At 50.8% G+C, this 20,271-nt stretch overlaps 1 protein-coding gene across 2 annotated transcripts in view; it reads left to right on the plus strand.

Annotated features, from left to right (window-relative positions):
- Positions 1-3,282: 3,282 nt before the first annotated feature.
- SEPTIN9 (septin 9) overlaps positions 3,283-20,271 on the plus strand; it is a 112,515-nt gene continuing 95,526 nt past the window's right edge. The window contains exon 1 of one of the 2 annotated variants that reach the window (XM_058038966.1): positions 3,283-3,372. In XM_058038966.1, the coding sequence (XP_057894949.1) occupies positions 3,351-3,372 (22 nt within the window). In that variant the 5' untranslated portion in view covers positions 3,283-3,350. Of the gene's footprint in view, positions 3,373-3,754; positions 3,834-20,271 lie in introns of those variants that run through there. The other variant, XM_058038965.1, reaches the window with a different exon arrangement.

A 20,271-nucleotide genomic window follows, 5' to 3' on the forward strand; every position in this document is an offset into this window, starting at 1 on the left:
AGCTCCAGCTGAGCCTGGCACAGGCCTTGCTCAACTTTCTTTTTTTGTGATTTCCTTCCTTGCTTTCTGTGCACCTGGCAGTGCTTCCTGCAGGCTGCCACGTCCAAAGCTGGGAGGGAAAACGTGTGCAGCCCGTGGCAGCCCCCAAGCAGGGCTCTGCCCCAGGAGTGTCTCAGCACTGTTTGCACATGGAAATTGGCCTTGTTTTTGCACCAGGCAGCAGTGGTTTCCCTAAAGTTTCTCCTGCATCCTCCCTCTCCTTGTGGCTTTTCCAAAATTAGCCCCAGGTGGGTTTGAACCCCAAGAAGGCAGAGCTGGCCAGGGCAGAGAGTTCTCTGTGCTCTTCCTAAAATCTGGGTGTGCTTCACTTCCCCTCAGCCTTTAGCAGCTGTGGGAGACTGTAATTGACAATTTTTGTAGAACAAAACCCACTGCACCCTACTGCTGGAAAATGGAACGTGTATTTGCTTTCCCTGTGTACACTTGTACAGTGCACAGACCACTGAACACCCATTTGAACAGACATTTGAGAAGCTTCTCCAAAACTAAGAAAAATGGGGAATTCACAGCCCTGGAAACACACCTCTGAGGGGAACAAAACCCCATGTTGACATCACCAGCACGGGGTACCCCTCTCTCAATCACAGGCACCCCATTATTTACCTTTTAGTGCTTTGTGAGCACTGCACCTTTAAAGTGAATCCATTAAAATTTGCATGAGCACTCCGGGTCTGAATGAGAGCAGCTACCTGGAGGTTTTGTGCATTTCAAGTTCAATTGCATTAAGCACAGTTTGGGTTCACTTCCCTGAGTGCCTCCTGCAAATAAAGGTGCTTTTATCCTTCCCAGCCACCTGGGTCTCGATGGGTTAAAGTCTGGAGGTTAAAATGAGCACTGCCCCCATCCTTTCTTCCTTTCCATTCACCTCCTTCCTCTCTCCATCCTTCCCCAGGGTTTTTCCCTTCCTCTCCAGCCTCAGCCATGGGGCTGCTTGGTGCAGGCAGGGCAGTGGGGTTTGTGCTGCAGCTCCCCTGTGTCCTTGCTTTGTGTTCTGCACCTTTGAGATGTGATGCAGGAAATGTTCTATGAGCCTGTCAGTGGGAAAACATTGCTCATTGTCCCCTCCAGTGCCTTGGGCTCTGGCAGCAGCAACATGCAGAGCTCTGCTAGCAAATGAGCAGGATTTGGGGAGGAATCTGAGTTCTCTGCTGGAGGAGAGAGAGACATTGGAGAGAACCTTCCAGGACTGAGCTACCTTGGGCTGCCTCCCATCCCCATCCCTGGGATGTGCAGGGCTTGGAGCTGGGCTGACCCCACAGCTGGGTGCTGGCTGTGTTCCTCCCTCTGGTTTGGGGATGCTGAAACTGCAGAATGGGACAAATCCTCAGTGATAGAATGTCCTGACTGTCCTTACTTTGGGCAGAAAGGCCAGGCTGCCCAAAGGTTTCAGCAGGTTCTGTAGTGCCTGGAGTGTTTTCTTGGAGGTTTATTCATCCAGCTGGGCAATAAATAACCTGTCCTTCTGCCCATGGCATCAGAGCAGTGCCAGGCTGTGTCACAGCTGTCACGCTTGGGTGTTTCTATGTGAACTTGTGAGGGTTTTGGAGCAAAAACTGTCACTTGGACCATGCTGATCACACAAGGGTCCTGTCAGCACACCTGGCCTGGTGGAACAGCTGTGCCTTCCCTCCCAGCATTGCTCCAGCATGGGGGTTGAATGATTTCTTTGCCAGCTCTGGGGATGGAGGCTGTGCCCTTGCACAGCTGAGTGATCAAGCTGCACCAAGGGAAATACAGGTTGGATATCAGGAAAAAGTTTTTCACAGAAAGAGTGATAAAGTTCTGGAATGGCTGCTCAGGGAGGTGGTGGAGTCCCCATCCCTGGGTGTGTTTAACAAAGCCTGGATGTGGCACTGGGTGCCAGGGTTGAGTTGAGGTGCTGGGGCTGGGTTGGACTCGATGGTCTTTGAGATCTCTTCCAACCTGGTCATTCTGTGATTATCAACAGGAATCAGTGTGGGATGGCTCAGGAAGGTTGTTCAGGGTGTTTGGGCAGAGGGCAGCCCCTGCTGGAGATGCTCACACCTGAGCCAAGGGGAAATTTCCATGCGGGTCTGCCCATCTCTGCATCCCCTCATCCATCCCTCCATCCCTGTGGGCACAGCAGCAGCGGGCACCGGGCTGCTCTGCTCCCCTGCCCGGGCATCTCCAGCAGCCAAACCCGCTCTCAAACCTCCGGGGAGAGATCTGAGAGCTCCTGCCCGGGCCATAGACTTCCACTATCACTTCTGGCAGGCTCGGAAATTTCCATGTGGGCCAGCCCATCTCTGCATCCCTCCATCCCTCCATCCCTCCGGGCACAGCAGCAGCGGGCACCGGGCTGCGCTGCTCCCCTGCCCGGGCATCTCCAGCAGCCAAACCCGCTCTCAAACCTCCGGGGAGAGATCTGAGAGCTCCTGCCCGGGCTAGAGACTTCCACTATGGCTTCTGGCAGGCTGGGAAATCCTGCTGCTCGCTGCCAGGCCGTGGGGAGGAGGCAGAAACGCTGCCAGGGCAGCCCCCGAGGGGTTGCACAGGGAATGCCAGAGCCGGGTCCTGCCTGGTAGCAGCAGCAGCAGCAGCAGCCCCGTGATGCTGAGCTTGGAATGAAGTCAGCCCTCATCAGCCGAATAGTTTATGCATGAATCGAAACTTCAGACCTGGCAAAAAAAAAGAAAAAAAAAAAAGGGGGGGAGCGTGCGGGATCTGCGCGCTTTTAAAACGCTGGAGCCAAGGAAGGAGGAGGGGATAGAGGAAATAGCAGGAAAATAAGGCTGGGGAAGTGGGGAGAGATTTGAGAAGCTGGATGAGTTGTTGGCTGTGTTGTTGTGAGGAGCCAAGTTCCTTAAGCATCTCCTGGTGGATATTAAGAGGGAGCTGTGGCGGCTGGAGCGTTCCCCCGGACACTCGCACGCTGTAGCTTTAAGACTGTTTTACAGAGGACTCGGGATTTCCAGTTTTCCTGCGCCTGCTGGAGTATTCCAGGGAGTTACAGGATTTTTCGGGTCATGTACCCTCTTTTCCTTTCTTCTTCCTCCTTTCTCTTTCTCCCTTACTCTTCTGTTTCATTTCAAAGAGACAAAGCTACTTCAGTTTGGAGCACAAACATATGATCAGCACATGGAAATGTGGTAATTTGGATGCATTCATGATTGCAACAGATTGAAGAAATTAGACCAGACAAAGAGCTTTTTTTGGAAGAGGAGGAGGAGGAGGCAAGGCAAGGAGGGAGGGAGAGTGGGGGAAAGAAGGGGACGCCACCGAAAAAAGGGACGGCCGTGACACGCGGATGCTAAATATATCCCGTAGTAATGGAGAGGGACCGGATTTCAGGTAGGCTATTGATCTTTTACTATGTTATACTCTGCCCCTGCCCTCCTACCTTTCCAGCAGCTTCTGTACTTTCAGAAGAGCAGCCCAGCTCCGGGTGGATTTCAGCCGATTCCTTTATTTATTTCCTTTTTTTTTTTTTTTTCCCTGCAATGCTTCCCTTCTGCATTTTTTCTTTTTTTTTTTTTTTTTTCCTTTTTTTTTCCCATCCTCCTGAACCCTGGAGACAGACGGTGATTCCAGCAGAAGCCAGGAGGGGGGCTAAGGGGGGAAAAGCAAAGAGGGGGAAGCAGAGATTGCTTTCTAGGTCTGGATTTCATTTGAGTGCCTCTCTCTCCCCCCCTGGGCTCCCATGTGCGCGGGGGGATGAATGCTGAGCCTGTGAGCTCAGAGCTCAGAGCCGGGCACGGGCAGGAAGGAAAATCACCGAGCTCTTGGCATGGAGACGCGCTTCTGCTCTGAAGGTTGGCTCCTGGCTGCGTGGCTGTGTGTCTGTGTGTCTGTCTGTGTGTCTGTGGCGGAGATTTTGCTGCTTGCCAAAGTATCCTCCCGGCGTTTTTGCCCTCCCAGTCCTGCCGGGCTGGGCAGGGGCTGCCGGCGTGTTCCATTGCTGCTCCTTGGTTATTCCAGGACTGTTCCCTGAGTGTTCCAGGGCTGCTCCCTGAGTGTTCCAGGGCTGCTCCCTGCTTCTCCCGGGCTTGCTCCCTGATTATTCCAGAGCTACTCCCTGCTTCTTCCAGGACTTCTCCCTGCTTTTTCCACAGCTGCTCTCTGCTTCTTCCGGAGTTGCTCCCCAATTATTCCAGGGTTGCTCCCTGCTCATTCCAGAGCTGTTCCCTGCTCATTCCAGAGCTGTTCCCTGCTCATTCCAGGATTGTTCCCTGCTCCTTCCAGGGCTGCTCCCTGCTTGTTCCAGGACTGTTCCCTCTTTCTCCCAGGGCTGCTCCCTGTTTTTTCCAGAGCTGCTCCATGCTTATTCCAGGGTTGCTCCCTGCTTCTTCCAGACCTGCTCCCTGAATATTTCAGAGCCTTTTCCAGGGCTGCTCCCTGCTTATTCCAGAGCTGCTACATGCTTACTCCAGAGCTGCTCCCTGCTTCTCCCAAAGACTGCTCCCTGTTTCTTCCAGACCTGCTCTCTGCTGGGCTTCACCTTGCTGGTTGTGTGTGGGGGCAGAGGCAGAGCGATGAACAACATGAATAACTCCATTTAATTCCCCGCTTTCCCCACAATTCCCACCCCGTGGTGCATGTCTGAGCGCCTCCAAGAGCTGCTCCCAGGTCCGGGCAGCTGCTGGGGGTGGTGGCATTGCTGCCCTCAGCTGCCCAGGGTGGCTGTGGCTGCTGGTTCCTGGTGGCAGGGACAGGGCACAGGCTGCCTGGTGTCCCCCTGTGAGCAGGGCAGCTGAGGGAGGGGTGGCAGTGCCCAGGCTGGCAGATCTGGGGTGTCCCTCCTCCGTGCCACCCCAGGGCACAAGGGACTCATCCTGGGTGTGCCCATCGCTGCTGGGAGGGAAACCACAGCGACCAGAGGAAGCTCTGGAGCCAGGGTGGAGCCAGGCTGTGGCCAGGGAAGTCTGTTCCCACGGGTGGCCCCTTGCAGGGATGTGCTGAGAGCCCCTGGGTGAGGATTTACCTGCAGGAGCATCCTGCGCTCAGAGCGCTGCTGGCACCTCCTCAGCCCTCTGTCCCTCTCTGCTGCTTGTGCTTTCTGCTCTGAGCCACTTCAAAGCATTCCTGAGAGCTGCCTGAGCTTCAGCAGCTTTGGACTGGGAGCCTGTGCCACTGGGCAGGGACAGGAGGGGGTGACAGGGGTGTGATCCCATCCCTGCTGCAGTGCTGGGGCCAGTTCCTCCTCACAGAGGTGCTGGGCAGCACTGGGGAGAAATGGGATTCCCTGGTGGTGTGATCCAGGGTTTTTTGTTTGGAAGGAGCACCAAGATGGGGATCTCTGAGCCCTCAGGCTGTTGGTTGTGCAAGGGGCACAGAGCCCTGGTGCCTGGGCTGGCTGTCACTGCTCCCAGGGCATCTTTGTGCAAAGGTGCAGGAGCTCTTGCTAATGCCCTGCAGCAATATTTGCAAAAAAAAAAAAAAAAAACAACAAAACTGTGTCCAAGTGTATCTGGAACTGGTTTTCCACTGGTTTTCCACTGGTTTTCCCTGCTGTGAGCAGGGATGGCATGTGGCTGGGCCTGGTGGCCTAGGCCAGGTGTACATACATGTGGTGTGTGCCCTCCTTCAGCTGAGGAGGCTGCCAGGATGATGAACAGAACTGCTCTGCCCTCACTCAGCAGCTGTGTGGGACCTTGGAAAGGTGCAGAGCATCCTGGTGGTGTTTATGATCCGTGACTTTGGCATGAGCTGTGGGATGGGGAAATGGATGGCCTGAAGGTCTGGTCTGTGATCTGCTCACAGGGCCCTGCTTGAAGGAGTCAGCACAGGCAGGCAGAGCTGCTCAGCTGCAGGGAAGGACAAACCTTCCAAATGTGTGGCAAAAGTGTTCTGGAAGAGATTCTGGGCACAGAAATGGCAAACAATGTTTGGAATGGATGATTTTAGGTGTCTTTTCCAACGCAGGTGGTTCTGTTATGCTGATATCTCCAGGCTGTCTCTCAGATCCATGGCCCAGAGTAGGTGCTCAGGCCGAGCCCAGCTCCCCCTGCTCCTGCTGGGGTGCTCTGGGGGTGCCAGGGGCCCTGGCCCTGCTGCAGGAGGGGAGCAGAGCTCAGTCCCAGCCTGCAGGGACGCTGGGCCCTGCCTGTGATGGTTTGGATTAAAACAGATCCGTGCCACGCTGGGGGCCCGGTCCCAGTCACTGCCCTGGCCCTGAACATGCTTTCAATTAGTGCTGTGGGCGGGGAGAGCTGATCCTGAGCCCAGCATGGGGCTGCAGGGTGGCATGAGGGCACTCCAGGGCGGGTGGGATCTGCTCCTAAACTCTTCTTTGGGGTCTGTTTTCCCACAGCTGCTGGGCTGGGCTTGTCCCCTGGGCTGTCCTGTGTCCAGAGACCGCCATGTCCCATCCCAGGGGATGGCAAACACCTTCAGGGGGGTGTGAGGTGATGCTGCAGGGCTGTGCCAGCTTCAGTGCCAGCTGTGGGGCTGCCTGCTCTGTGACAAGGTGCCAGTCTCAGGTGACACCTGTGGCTGCTGGCAGAAGGAACACAATCTCACAGAACCTGTTTGTGTCTCCTAGCCCAGTTAACTCATTTCTCACACATTTCTGAGAGCGATGAGAGCATGAGCAGCACCAGCTCTGGATGGGATTGTTTCTGGTTTGGGGCTGGGAGCTCTGGGCTCTGTCCCTCCGTGCCAGGCTGCGCTGGTGGCAGTGGCCTGGAGATGGCTCTCCTGTCTTTCCCTAGCGGCCTTTTCCCCCTTTGGCTGGCTCGGATCTCTCTACAAAGCTTTAATTGTCAATGCCGCGGGGCTTTTTGCCTTTTCTTAGAAGAAAAGGAAAGGCCTGCATGTCCTTGAGCAGAGAGGGTTTGGTTGCTGCTGTGTGAGGATGGGTGCAGCAGTGATGTGTGATCTCCCTGTGAAATTATACATTTTAAAATTGCACTGGGAAAGTTCATTTGAAGAGTTAACAGGTGATGGTGGATATGTGATCTGAATATGTGACTTCAGTGAGTGGCACGTGTTGGGCAGAGCCAGGCATGGGGGCTGGAGTGGCCTAGAAAGAAAAGAAAGAGTTAATTAACCCATTGGTGATCACTGAACCTTTCATTTACATCCACTGCAGCTATGTTTATTATGTGCAATTTTTATTATTATTATTATATTATATTATTATATTATATTATATTATATTATATTATATTATATTATATTATATTATATTATATTATATTATATTATATTATATTATATTATATTATATTATATTATATTATATTATATTATCCATCATCCTGAGCAGCAGGGACACAGCCCCTGATTGCAGGCTGTGGTTTGCAGGGGCTGGGTGGTCACAACAAAACATCTTTGATATTCTCAGAGCTGCCTGGGAAGCACCACATGCCTGAACTGAGAAAGAGGAAAGGAAAGCAGCGTGCTGGTTGTCATTCCTGGAGATGTGAGGGATGTACTTGTTCCTTCGTTTTTTAAATAAAAGTTAATATTCTAAAGGTGTGTGTCAGGGCAGAGGGGCTGAGGTTGCTTCTGATGGCTTCAGCTATTTTTCCTGTCTCAGGTTTCTCAGTGTCCCTAGGAAATGGCTGATAAAAGCCTGACATGTCTCTGTTTAGTGCCTTCTCACAGCGTACACCTTATTTGCCAGACATTTTCCTTTCTCTTTTGAGAACATGTGGGACCCCAGGCTGTGCATTTACACATGGTTCCACCTCCTGTGAGATCCCACTGCACTCACCCAGCCCTGGCACTCAGGGACACCTTCCTGGGTGTGTTTAACCCTCACTTTGCTGTCAGTGCGTCCCTGCCTGGTGCTGACCCCATCCCTTGCTGCAGTGCCCTGTAGAAACCACCTGTGCCTCACCCCACATGTTCTGTAGCACCCTGTGCTGGCTGCAGGTCCTGTCTTAGTGAGCAGAAGGTCTCTCAGGGAAGGGTTTGGGGTTTTTGGGGCTCTGGAGCTGCCTCTCCAGGCTCTGTGCTGCTCCCAGCCCCTTTGGCTGCCTGGCCAGCAGATGCATTCCCCCACTTGTCTGAGGCACGTCAAGGTATGAAGCATGATCCATTTCCTGATGTCTGCTCTTAAATCTGCTGGAAATTCTGCTCATCTCCATTAAATATGGTCCCACTGTGGGGCACAACTCATCCCTGGCCTGACAGCTCAGGTAACGCTGCTCGACACCGCTCTGCTCAGCTTGGCCTGGAGCTCCTCTGCAGATTTTTATCTTTGCTGGATGACTTGGAGCCTCCCAGCAAGGCGATTCCCATGCTGCTGGGGTGAGGGAGGACATTTCTCATGCGAGTCAGGGCTCTTCCAAGGTCCAGCATACCATAATGCTGAGTAGGAGCGAGTACGTAGCTAGGGAAGTATGTCTGGGTCAACACATGTCTTGTGTTGCCTTAATGATCTCAGAAGCACAATATCTGTGTCCTGTTGGCTTTTCCTTGCAGCTGGAACTCGTGGACAGAGGGATTTGTTAGAGGGAAGTGCTGTGCTGGGCTCAGGGCTCTGTGGCATCCCCATGTTAGGAGGTAGGGAGAATTCCTTGCTCTGCCTCTGATGTTCTGTAAGCCTTCAGGAAAAGGGGTTTGTGCTGCCATTCCCCTTTATTTTGGGTGAGGATCTGCTGTTTGGGTCTCTGCTCAAACTCCCTGGCAGTGAAGGGGTTGCAGAATTGCAGCTGGGAGCTGTTCTGGCACTGCAGTGAGGAGAATCCCTGACACAGGGCTGTGGGTGGGATCTGGGGCTGTTCCACCTGGGCTTGGTGGCTTCTCTGGACAGCTGATGGAGACAGCACCCTTTATGTGTGTGCCCAACCAATATCCGTGCATCCTGACCCATTTTAAAGAAATTTCTTGAGCTTTAGCCTTGTTTCTTCCCAGCAGCGTCTGTTTGCAAGAGCAGCTTCTCCCTTCCTAAGCACCAACACTGAAAACTCAGTTTCCTCATGGCTGAGCAGGACATGGCTCTGTGGTTAAATTGATTTATCCTGATTAACCAGGTGCTGCTTCCCTGCCATGGGACACCTGTGAGCCTGAGCTGCAGGTGAAGTGAAATATCCCTGCAGTGTGAGGTTTAATTCAGTTTTGGGTTGCTGATGCCAAGAGTGTTGTTAGAGACTTATAAACAGCTCTGGATTGTGGCTTGAGGGAGGGGAGAATGGGCAGGGGTTTACAGGTGAATAAAATGCATTAGTTTTACAAGCAAATAATCACACAATAAATCTGAGAGTGTGGGGTTTTTTTCTCGTGGAATGACAGCCCAGGTTGGAAAGGATGCCAAAAGATCACCTGGCCCAGCCTTTTGTGGGAAAGGGAGCCTAAATGAGATTATCTAGCACAGCGCTCAATTACACCCTGAAAACCTCTAACAGTGGGACTGTACCATGTCCCTGGGGAGCTTGTTCCAGTGGCTGATTGTTCTCCCTGTAAAAAAATGCCTTTCTTGTACCAAAATGAAGATTTTTCCCCCCCCCCCATGTGAAGTCAGTGCTGCATAAACAGATCTGCATTAATTTTTTTATTATATCAGTATCAGGTACATTATAAACTGAAGGAAATTCTGGTTTCCAGTGATGCCAGTTTGGCAGGGGATCAGTGTGGGTGATGGATGCAGTGGGTGTTTTTTGGGTGTTTTTTGAGGGGGAGCCTGCCCTGAGCTCCGCAGCATCTCCAGGTCGCAGCTTTGGCCATGATGTAACTCAAGGCTGTGGAAATAATGCTGGGTTTGCATTTCACTGCTGCCTGCTCGGCCTGGAAAATTAAACCATATTATCAACACAACCCAAGTTTGGTCTCTGGCACATTGGAGCACACAAATATTCATAATTTGGTGCTTCTGTTGCCTGATTTGTTTCAGAACCCTATTGGGTCAAGACACAGAGGTGTAGGCACGCTCTGGTGTGGCTAATGAAAGAATTGATCCAAATATTCTGAAATTACTCTTCCCAAAGCTGGATTCTCTCTCCACAGCCTCCCAGCCTGAGCCAGCATCTGTCAATGCCACAGCCCAGCCCTGCCAGCTGGCACTGCCTGCCTGCCTGCAGCACTTTCTCCTCTCCTCCCCAAGACTGCAGGATGTGGGTTCTTTATTTCTTTCAGATGCTTTTGTCTTTCCAGGGTTTTGTGCTTCCACATCTTGCTCGTGGTGATGGAGGAGCCTTGGTGTCACAGGCCTTGCTGATAAGAGAAGCTGACATGGGGGGTTTGGGGGGCAGGGGCGTGTGCTGGGTGGTCTTTGGGGTGTTTTTTGGGGTGTTTCCTGGGTGTTTTTGAGTGGTTTTTGGGTGTTTTATGTGTGTTTTCAGGGTGTTTTTTGGGTGTTTTTTAGTTGTTTTTTGAGCAGTTTCTGGGTGTTTTCTGAGTGTTTTTGGGGTGTTTTTTGAATGGTTTCTGGGTGTTTTTTGGAATTTTGGGGGTGTTTTCTGGGTGTTTTGGCTGTTTTTTGGCTATTTTTGAGTGTTTTCTGATTGAGTGTTTTGGGGTGTTTTCTGGGTGTCTTTTGAGTGTTTTTTGAGGGGTTTCTGCGTATTTTCTGGGTGTTTTTTGGAATTTTTCTGGGTGTTTTCTGGGCATTTTTTGGGGCGTTTTTGGGTGTTTTCTGGGTATTTTCTGGGTGCCTGATTCCTGGCAGTGCCAGGGAGAGCACCAAACCTGCCCAGCACACACACAGGATGGAGTGACCCACATGTGCTGAAGCAGCTCCGATGGATCCAGAGCCTCTGCCAGGGGCAGTTGTGTGTTTGAATCCGTCTGGGTGCTGTAGGGGGCAGATGGAGAGTTCAGACCCTGAGCTGGCAGGAAGGGTTGTTTTAAAGGACACCATGAAGCTGAAAAGCAGCTCCATGGAGCTGAGTGCTGTGAAGCTGCAGGATCAGGACTTGAAGCCAGGATTTGAGTCCAGGGACAGTTTCTGCTTTAGCTGAGGGAAAAGAAGGAAGGAAAAGACCCTGTGGGTAACAGCTGTGTTGGGCAGACACATCTGGGTGTGGGTAAGGCTGCTTTTGGTGCCTAGGAATGGGGTTTTGTCCCTGTGCTGCTGATTTTGGGTGAGCTCAAATCATGAACTATGTTTGGGTGATTCTGAGGTTCTGGCTTGGGCTTTAGGTTTGAGCAGGGGAGCAGCAGGGTCCTGTGTGAGGGTCTGTGTCTCTGCTCCAGCTGCTGATCCCTGGCTCTTCCCAGGCTGTGAACAAAGAACTTTCCAGAGCTTCCCACCTGGGTGGTGCTGGAAATGCCAGGCTTTGTGCTGCCCTGACCTTGGGGGGGCTCATCCAGCGCCCAGGTTGTGCTGTGCTGCCCAGGGGTGGTTTGGGTGTCCCTGATGTGACACTGCTGCAGGGACCCCAGCTCTGCTCTGAGGGTTTGGGTTGCTGTCAGTGAACTGGAGGCTGCAGGGTCCTGAGGACTTTGGCAGGAATGTTGTGATGTCTCTTTACAAGGTGACTTGCAAAGGGTCGATTGCCTGGGGCTGTGCATCAGCCTCAGATCTCCCATTTTCCACTCCAGGGACCTGTTTCCTTGGCTACACCATGTGTAAAGCAGCGCAGAGAGGCTTCTCCTGCTGCTTCAGCTGACCTTTCCAAACCTATACCTTGTAAATAACACCCTGAAAACTCTGTCTGCTTTGTTAGCACACACACATGGGGGAGCCCCGCATGAGAAACACCTTGGTTGGCTCCACTACCCACCAGGATGCCTCTAGGAAATTTGTCCCATCTCAGGTGGCAGATCCCTGGGCTGACCCCCTGATGCCTTATGTTTTTAGCTTTTATATTTTTCAGCTCCTGTACTGCACTAGGGTATAACTCTGAGCTCTATATAGTAGGGCTCTGTTCACAGTGTGGTCAGGCTGTTCCAAGGGCACCATCACAGCCTCAGGTCTGAAAAAGATAAACAAAAATGAATTGAAGAGGAGAAAAATGGGGGGATGTGCCTTCATTACCTGAAGCAGTAATTGGGCAATTAACTTCTGATATGTAAATAGAGCAAACTTAAAATTGTCTGAAAAACTCGTGACCATTGTCCATCTTGGGTGCAGCTTCTGGGAGGCTTTTGGCAGCCCAGTCTGTTGGATTAATAAATACCCATTTTAAATACCCATTTAATAAATAGCCATTTTATCCTCCCAGCTCTGTCCCGCCTCTGCTCTAGGTGGCCATTCCAGGGCATCAGGGTCACCCTGCCCTGCAGGATCCCACAATCCTGGCAGGATGTGTCAGCATCCCCTGAGGCTTTGTCCATCACCTCTGACTCAGAGTCTGTCACTCCCACTGACTCATCCCCATCCCTGGGGATGTGCCAGGGCTGAGAGTGGGGGTGCCAGCTCACGGGATGTTGTGTTGCACATGAAAGACAAAAAAACTTAAAATTGTTCTTAAATGTCTCGCTGAGTGATGGTAAATGTCAGTCCCATCAGCTGGTTCCCTTACTGGGAATTCCCCTCCCCATAAGTTTTACCCCCATGATTTTAAGGTCACTCTCTACCTGGCCTCTTGCCGTGGTGGTCTTGAGTCTTTTTCAGATGGGGTCCCACAAGGTGAAGCGCTCAGGGGGGGAATTATGGGGTGCTGGTCGTGCTGTCCTCACTGGCTGCCCACATTTCCCACACATTGCAACAGAGTTCATCGTGTCCAGGGAGGGTGCAGCTGCTGGTGCTGGGCATGGCAACAAAATGAGACAAGTCTTAGTTTCAGAAAGCTCAGAAATCCATTTATTACCCTTGGGGAGGAGGAGTGTGACGAAGACGAAAAACCCACAAAGGTGGGATTGTGGGGTTTTTATAGGGTATGACGAGGATGGAGTTCAGGGTTTGGGTCAAGGGATGAGTCATTAGCAATACAAGAAGAGTAAGATCAAATTCCCACCTCTGGAATGGGAGCACTCCATTCTCCACTGGGAAGAGCCAGCAGGGTGTGGGTCCTGAGTGTGGGATGAGGATGAGCAGCTGCAGGAAGCAGCAGTGTTGTGAGGCTCTGGGGGCTGTGGGTGCCCCTGAGTGGGGCACTGCCACTCTCCCTGCCCAGCCCCAGGAGCTGTAAGGGCTGCCAGCAACCCCTGCTCCAGCCCCTTTCCAGCCTCCCCCTGCCCATGTCTGCACCACGTCTCCCCTGTCCCAGGGATGTCCCTTCACCCTCCAGGTGTCAACTTGAATTTCACCTCCGTAAGGTTGTGTCTGGCTTAAAAAAGCAGATAACTGCTGAGGTTTAGAGCTGAGGACAGCAAATTCTGATTTATGTCCTAATAGGGAGGGGGTTTATTCAGTAAAATTGACAATTTATTTCTCCTTACAGGGAGGAGTTTTATTCAGTAAAATGTTCAATGTTTATCACAACAGTGCTGAAAGCATAGGGGGGCCCCAATCCTAAAAGCACCAGGGTTCCCCTCTCCTGACCAGATTTGCTTTTTAGCACAGCTTTTATTTACCAGTGAGTCAGGATTTGAGCAGCAGGAGGAAGAGGGAAAGATCTCGTGGCACTTTAAAGCAGGGCTGTGGATCCTCTTCCTGCCCTTCTGAATCACTCCGTGCCCTTGGGTAAATCATTTAACACGTGTGCTCTCACTTCCTAGATGGAAAATGAGGTGGGTGCTTTCCGTTTTTCCTCGGCAATTCAGGATCTGCTGCGAGGGATTTGTGATGATAAAACCGGGAATTTGACCCTGGGGTGTTTCAGCACCCCCAGGCAGGGCTGGGTGAGGCTCTGGGCAGTGGCTGCTGCTGATTTGGGGTGTGGGGCCGGGCTGTAGGTGGGCAGCAGGCTGGAGACAGAGTTGTTCCCACTGGATCTGTCCCTGCTGGGGGCCAAAGAGAGGGATTTATGTCCATTTACGTCCATTCCTTGGGCTGGCACAGGCAGAGCTTCCCCTGGAGGGATGCTGGTGCTGCCAGGGCTGTGTTCACAGCTACAGCACCACTCTGATGTGTCCTCTGACCAGCCAGAGCCATCTGATCTCCTCTGCTCCCTGAAGAGCACATAAACCTGGTCATCCCTCCCCTGCTGAGGTATTTAAGCTTTCCCCTCTCTTTCCCTGGAAATGAGGATGATGCTGTGTTGTCTTATATATCGAGAGTTCTATTGTCATTATAGTGCAAGGATTCCATAGCACCAGAGTTTTGTACCTTCTCATGTTTTCTGTGGGCAGCTCCTCTAAGCACTGACTGCTCCTGGTCCTTGCAGCATTCATCTGACTCCAGTTCCCACCAATCCACTCATTTATACCACTGTTCTTATTGGCTTATTAACAGGTGTGGCCTGTTAATATTAGGCCTGCTCCTAATCTTTAGTAATTGGTTCAGCCCCAACTCTTTGGGGGATAAGATTACATTCTATACCACCTTCATACTGTATCCTGTAGGGCCCTACCATTTCCCCCAGTTCTCCCTCCCCAACCCTGAAACTTTTAATTGTTTTCCTTCCCCCTGTGGCTTTTCTTGGCTCTGTAGAGTCTGGAGCTGGAGTTGCCATTCCAGGAACACTCACCAAGAGGGTTTGTGTTTAATTGTTCACAGATTTATCAAGATAGAAGCAAAGCAGGCAGCCTTGAGGTCAGATAAGCTGTTGGACCATGAGAGGGCTTCAGCACCTAAAATATTTCCCAGTTCTCCCCTTTCTTGCATTCTTTGATGCATTCAAGTGGAGAACTGGTCAAACCTGACTTTGGCTGCCTGAAAAGCCCTGGCTGAGCTCTGCATTGACAGCAGCTCCTCAGGGAGGGGAGCCTGCTTGGAAACCACTGAGGCTGGAGAGCTGTTGGTTGTTTTGGGGTAGGTTTTTTTCCAGAATATATGAGAAGTTCCCAGTGGGTGGAGAGGAAAAGTGAGCTGTGAAATTGTGAGTCTCGTGCTTTGCTGAAACACACCCTGGGGGAGGCACATCCTCCATAAACAGCAGAGCTGGCCACGGACCAGGAAACCCTCCCTGCTCCCCTCTGAGTGCTGGGGGTGGTGTTTCCATCCACAAGGGCTGTTCTGGACCCTGCTCTGGTACCTTTCCAGCCCTTGAGACACCCACTGGGGGAGCCTGTGGAGGTGCAGGTTGTGTCCCCCCTTTGCTCACCAGGTTGTGGCAGTGACTGGTGTTACTGGTGGTGCTGGGCACTGTGCTGACTGTGCTCTGAGGCCTTGGTGGATTTTGCTGAGTCTCACGTGGTGCCCTGAGCACTGATGGAGCTCTGTGGTTTGGATCCTGCTCCTGGCCTTGCTCCAAAATGGCACAGATAAAGGTTGTGGCATGGCACTGGTGCTGTCTTGCTGTGGGCACAGATGTGCAGTGTCACTGACATCTTTTATGAAAAATCCTTTTACTTAAGATTTTTTCACCTGAGAAGCTGAGAGGCCTCAAGAACAAAATGTAAACAATTATTATCTGCTGCTGTGGAATGCAAAAAGTAGATCTGTGATTGCTCTCATGCAGTTATTTCTAATTAATGGCAAATCACAATCAGCTGGCTCAGACTCTCTGTCCGAGACACAAGCCTTTATTATTCATTCTTTCTTTTTCTATTCTTAGCTAGCCTAAATAAAGCCAGGCTGGTTTTCAGTCCTGTTACAAGCTTGGAAAAGAAACTGCCTTTAAAAAAAATAAAGAGAAACTAACAACAATGAACAAACCTGGTGTTTTCCAGCAGAGATGCAGAATTGGCTCTGTGGGGAGCTGCTCTCTCTCAGGAAGCGCTGGAAGTGGCCACTTGAATTTAATACTCTGCTCATCAGCTGCATCTGCCATGAACAAGAACATCTTGCATGGCAAGGACTTTGCTATTTTCCATTAAATAGGAAGCTGCCCTTTCATTATTGTGAGTTCAGGGCAGAGATCTGGGCTGACGTGGCTGCCAGGGCTCCACCAGCTCCCGCGTTTTCCCGGGCAGTCCTGCTGCGCTCGGCGTTTTCCAGGGTTACATAAACATCCTTCTTTTTCTTACACGGGGCTGGGACATGCAAAATGCAAACTGCAGACAGTGCCTTGCAAGAGGCAGAGCTGCCCCAGAAGCTTTGGAAGCTCTGGCAGGTCGGGAAGGCATGGGAGCCACGAAGCCATGGGGATCTTGCTGTGGGATGGCTTCAAACCATCCCATGCCCGCTGCTGCTGGAGGTGTTGGGAGCTGACCCACACACAGGGAGAGCCCAGCAGGGTCATCTTGTCTTGGTTTGGAAAGACAGGAGTCTGCTAAGGAAGGCAGGAGCCTCCCCTGAAATGGAAGATGTAAACCCTCCCCACTCCTCCCAATTGCTATAAATTTTAAATTAAGGGGCTCTCAGGCAAAAAATATGGGAGCAGGAAATAACAGTTCTTTAATAGGGAAAAGAAAAAAAAAGGATAATATAAAGAATGCGGTACACTAGAACAACACTGACAGAGTCAGAACCCAGCCTGACACCCTGTGGGTCAGGGTGCTGGCAGCAGTCCCATTGGAATTGTGGCTCAGCCCTCCTGCAGTGTCAGGGCTGGTTCTGCTGGAGCAGGGATCCTGTAGAGAAGGATGGATTCTTCCTCTGAAGATCCAGGGGAAGAAGAGGCAGCTGCTGTTCCTCTGGGGAATCCAGTGGAGAAGCTGTGCTGGTGTTCCAGAATCTCCAGATTCTATCCAGGTAGGAATGCTTGGCTCCTCCCTCTGGGCTCACATCTCCCAATGGGATGCTGTAGTTCTTATCAGCCATGCAGGGACATTCAATAGCTGTTATCAGCAATGTCCCCTCCCGAGGGAGGAGTGATTGTGATCACTCAGAGAGATAAGGCAAACTGCCCACTTGACAAAGGTAATCTGCCATACAGATGGTAATGGAAAGCAACTTGCACTGCAATCTTCAACAATCTTCAGCAGTTTGGGTTTGCTTGTGTGGCTCCCCCTGAGTTTCTGAGCTCCCTGTGCCTTGCCAGCGCCCTGCTGCAGATGTGAGCCTCCAGCAGCTCGGGATGCTGCGCTCCCCCTCCAGCACAATCAGGTTTTTCTCCCGAGGAAGGCGTAGGAGGGGAGGTTTATCTCCCAGCTGGCAGGCAAAGGAGGATGCCACACCTCTGGGAGCTCCTGGGGCTGGGTGGAGTGGGGAAGTGGAGCAGCAGGGCTTGGAGGAGCTGCAGTTCATAGGCTTGCCCTGAGGCCAGGGCACTCTGAGATTTCCAGCTCCCTCAGGGAAGGAGAGTGGCAATAAATCTGGGCCATTTGTGACAGGGCCTGGCCCTCTGGGTGATTTCTGACACTCTGTGCCTTTCTGACAGCTCATGGCTGTAATCCACAGGGGCTTCCTTGGCTCTGCAGCTGAGGCCGTGCTCACTGTGAGTGGGCTTGGCTGTGAGGAGCTCCCAGCTCTGGGTGTGAGGGTCAGAGCACAGACATCTTTTATGGAAAATCCTTTCCTTAGGATTTTTCCTCTTGAGAAGCTGAGAGGCTTCAAGAACAAAATGTAAACAATGATTATCTGCTGCTGTGGAATGCAACAGGTGCATCTGTGATTGGCTCATGTTCGATGTCTGTAATTAATGGCCGATCACAGCTCAGCTGGCTCAGACTCTCTGTCCAAGCCACAAACATTTGTTATTATTCTTTTTTATTCTATTCTTAGCTAGCCTTCTGATGAAATACTTTCTTCTATTCTTTTAGTATAGTTTTAATATAATATATATCATAAAATAATAAATCAGCCTTCTGAAACATGGAGTCAGATCCTCATCTCTTCCCTCATCCAAGACCCCTGTGAACACTGTCACAGGTCAGAGGCAAAGGAAGCAAAGGCACAGTTAACACTTAATGGGGCCCTTTCAGTGCCAGGCTGGAAGAGTTTGGTGTCCTCAAAATGAGGTCTGGGTAGTTTGATGGCTGTGGGTGTTCCAGAGCTGCTCCAGGAGATCTGCACAGCAGACACACCAAAAAGCAGGCCAAGGAGATCCTGTAAATGCTGAAAATCTGCTGGGTCTGGAAATTCATCCCTGTGTGACTGGTATGGGCTGGGGGAGCCCTTGTGATAAAAATACAGACACCCAGTCTGTCCTTGGATGTGGTTGAAAGACAGAGTTATCACATGTAGAAGATCAGGAGTGGTGATAAGATGCAAAGAGGTCGTTGTGTTAGGGTGGGAAGCTTTTCTGGAAGCTCCAGACTGTGTGGAACACCTGGAATTGTGTCTGGCTTGGGATGTTCCTCCCTGGGAGATGCCCAGTTCATCCCCAGTAACCATCCTTGTGTTGTATAATGTGAACTCATCAGGCCTTCCCAGGCAAAGCCACACTGTGGCTGATTCCTTATAAGATGAGGGGTTTATTTTACTTTATTCCTTTGTCAGAGACTGTGGTTGTTTCCTTCTAAGGTGAGGGGTTTATTTTGCTTCATTCCTTTGACAGCCTTCCTTGAGTTTTGCCAGCTCTTCCCTCTATTCAGCCCACAAGACTTAAAAGGAAACCACCGTCTTCAAAATGCTTTTTTTTAATGCCTACTTCAGGAAAATAAAGAGAATTGTTTGAGAATTGAGAAGAGAAAATAAGAAAATAAAGAAAATATAAAGAAAATAAGAAATAATGTATAGATAAATAAAATAAGAAAATCAAAAGAATAAAATTAGAAAAATAAGATAATTGAGAGTGCCACTCTGCCTCTGAGTAGCAGGCATTGCTGGGGCTGTGTGAGGGATCTGGTTCCAGCTCTTCTCTCTATTCAGCCTGCAAGACCTAGAAGGAAACCACTGTCTTCAAAATGCTTTTTTTTTAATGCCTAATTCAGGAAAATAAAGAGAATTGTTTGGGAATTGAGAAGAGAAAAGAAGAAAATAAAGAAAATATTTAAAGAAAATAATAAAGAAAAATAAAGAAAATAAGAAAATATAAAGAAAATAAGAAAATAAATTAAATACATATTAAAAATAGAAAATAAAATAAGAAAATAAGAAAAAAAAGAAAATATAAAAATATAAAGAAAATAAGAAAATATAAAGAAAATTTTAAAATCAAATTAAATATATAAAAAGAAAATTAGAAAATAAAAATAAGAAAATAAAGAGAATTGAGAGTGCCACTCTGAGCAGCAGGCACTGCTGGGGGTGTGTGAGGGATCTGGTTCTCAGGATGAGGATGGGGTGTCTTCACATTCTCAACTCTGCAAATGCTCCACACATCTGGCACTGGGAGAGGACTGGGCTGCACTATTTGCCTTCTTTAGCAACTGGAAGCAATCCAGCCTCCAGTTCCTGCCGAGCTCATCCTGTGGTTTAGTGGATAATGCTGATCCTTGTTCCACTCCCACGCCTCAGTGCCTTGTGAGAGGGAAGGGAAGGCTCTGCAGAGCTTGTGCTGGGCTGGGACCCCAGTTCGCTGCTGTGCAAGGCAGCGTGGATATTCATTGTGCCTGAAGTGCTTGCTCCATGGTTTGAATTAAATGTTTATGGTGACTCTGGGGTGGTGGCAGGTGGCCAGCAGGTGTGAGGGATGCAGGGTGGCAGCAGGAGCTGTTTCTTTGAGAATGTCTCCACTAATGCATTTCCAGGGGTTTGGCTTTGCTGCCATTGTCTCCCCCGTGCCAGGGGGAGTTTTGTGTCTGTGTCCCTGCAGCTGGAGGTGGCTGCAGGCACAGCACAGCTGGCTGAGCTCAGGAGGGACAGGAGCTGCACAAACCTGCGTTTTCTCAAGCAGTCAGCAAAGCTGCTGGGAGACACAAATGAGAGTGACAGCCACATCAAGGCAGATCTGCCAGGGATGGGCCCCCAGGATTTGTTCTGGGACTGCACCAGCATGACAAAGGTGAATCCAAGTGTCCAAATCCTCAGCAGAGCGAGGATGGTGGGTGAGGGCTGGGAACACAAACCCTGTGAGGAAGCCCTGAGGGAGCTGGGGATGCTCAGCCTGGAGAAAAGGAGACTCAGGGGTGCCCCCATCACTCTCACAGCTCCTGAAAGGTGCCTGTGCTCAGCTGGGGCTGGGCTCTGTCTGCAGCAGCACTGACACAGCCAGAGCACACAGCCTCAAGCTGCACCAAGGGAAATACAGGTTGGATATTAAGAAAAGGTTTTTTCCTTTTCTTCCAGAAAGGGTGATAAAGTTCTGGAATGTTCTGCCCGGGGAGATGGTGCAGTCCCCATCCCTGGGTGTGTTTAACAAAGCCTGGATGTGGCACTGGGTGCCAGGGTTTGGGTGAGGTGTTGGGGCTGGGTTGGACTCGATGATCCTGAAGGTCTCTTCCAACCTGGTCATTCTGTGAATTCTGTGATGCTCTGATCCTGTGGCTGCTGAGCCTGTTTCCTGCCCACAGAGCTGGGACAGCCCCTCTCTGAGAGGTGCAGGGGTGACA

Source organism: Melospiza georgiana, chromosome 21 (assembly GCF_028018845.1).
Source record: "Melospiza georgiana isolate bMelGeo1 chromosome 21, bMelGeo1.pri, whole genome shotgun sequence".
NCBI lineage: Eukaryota > Metazoa > Chordata > Aves > Passeriformes > Passerellidae > Melospiza > Melospiza georgiana.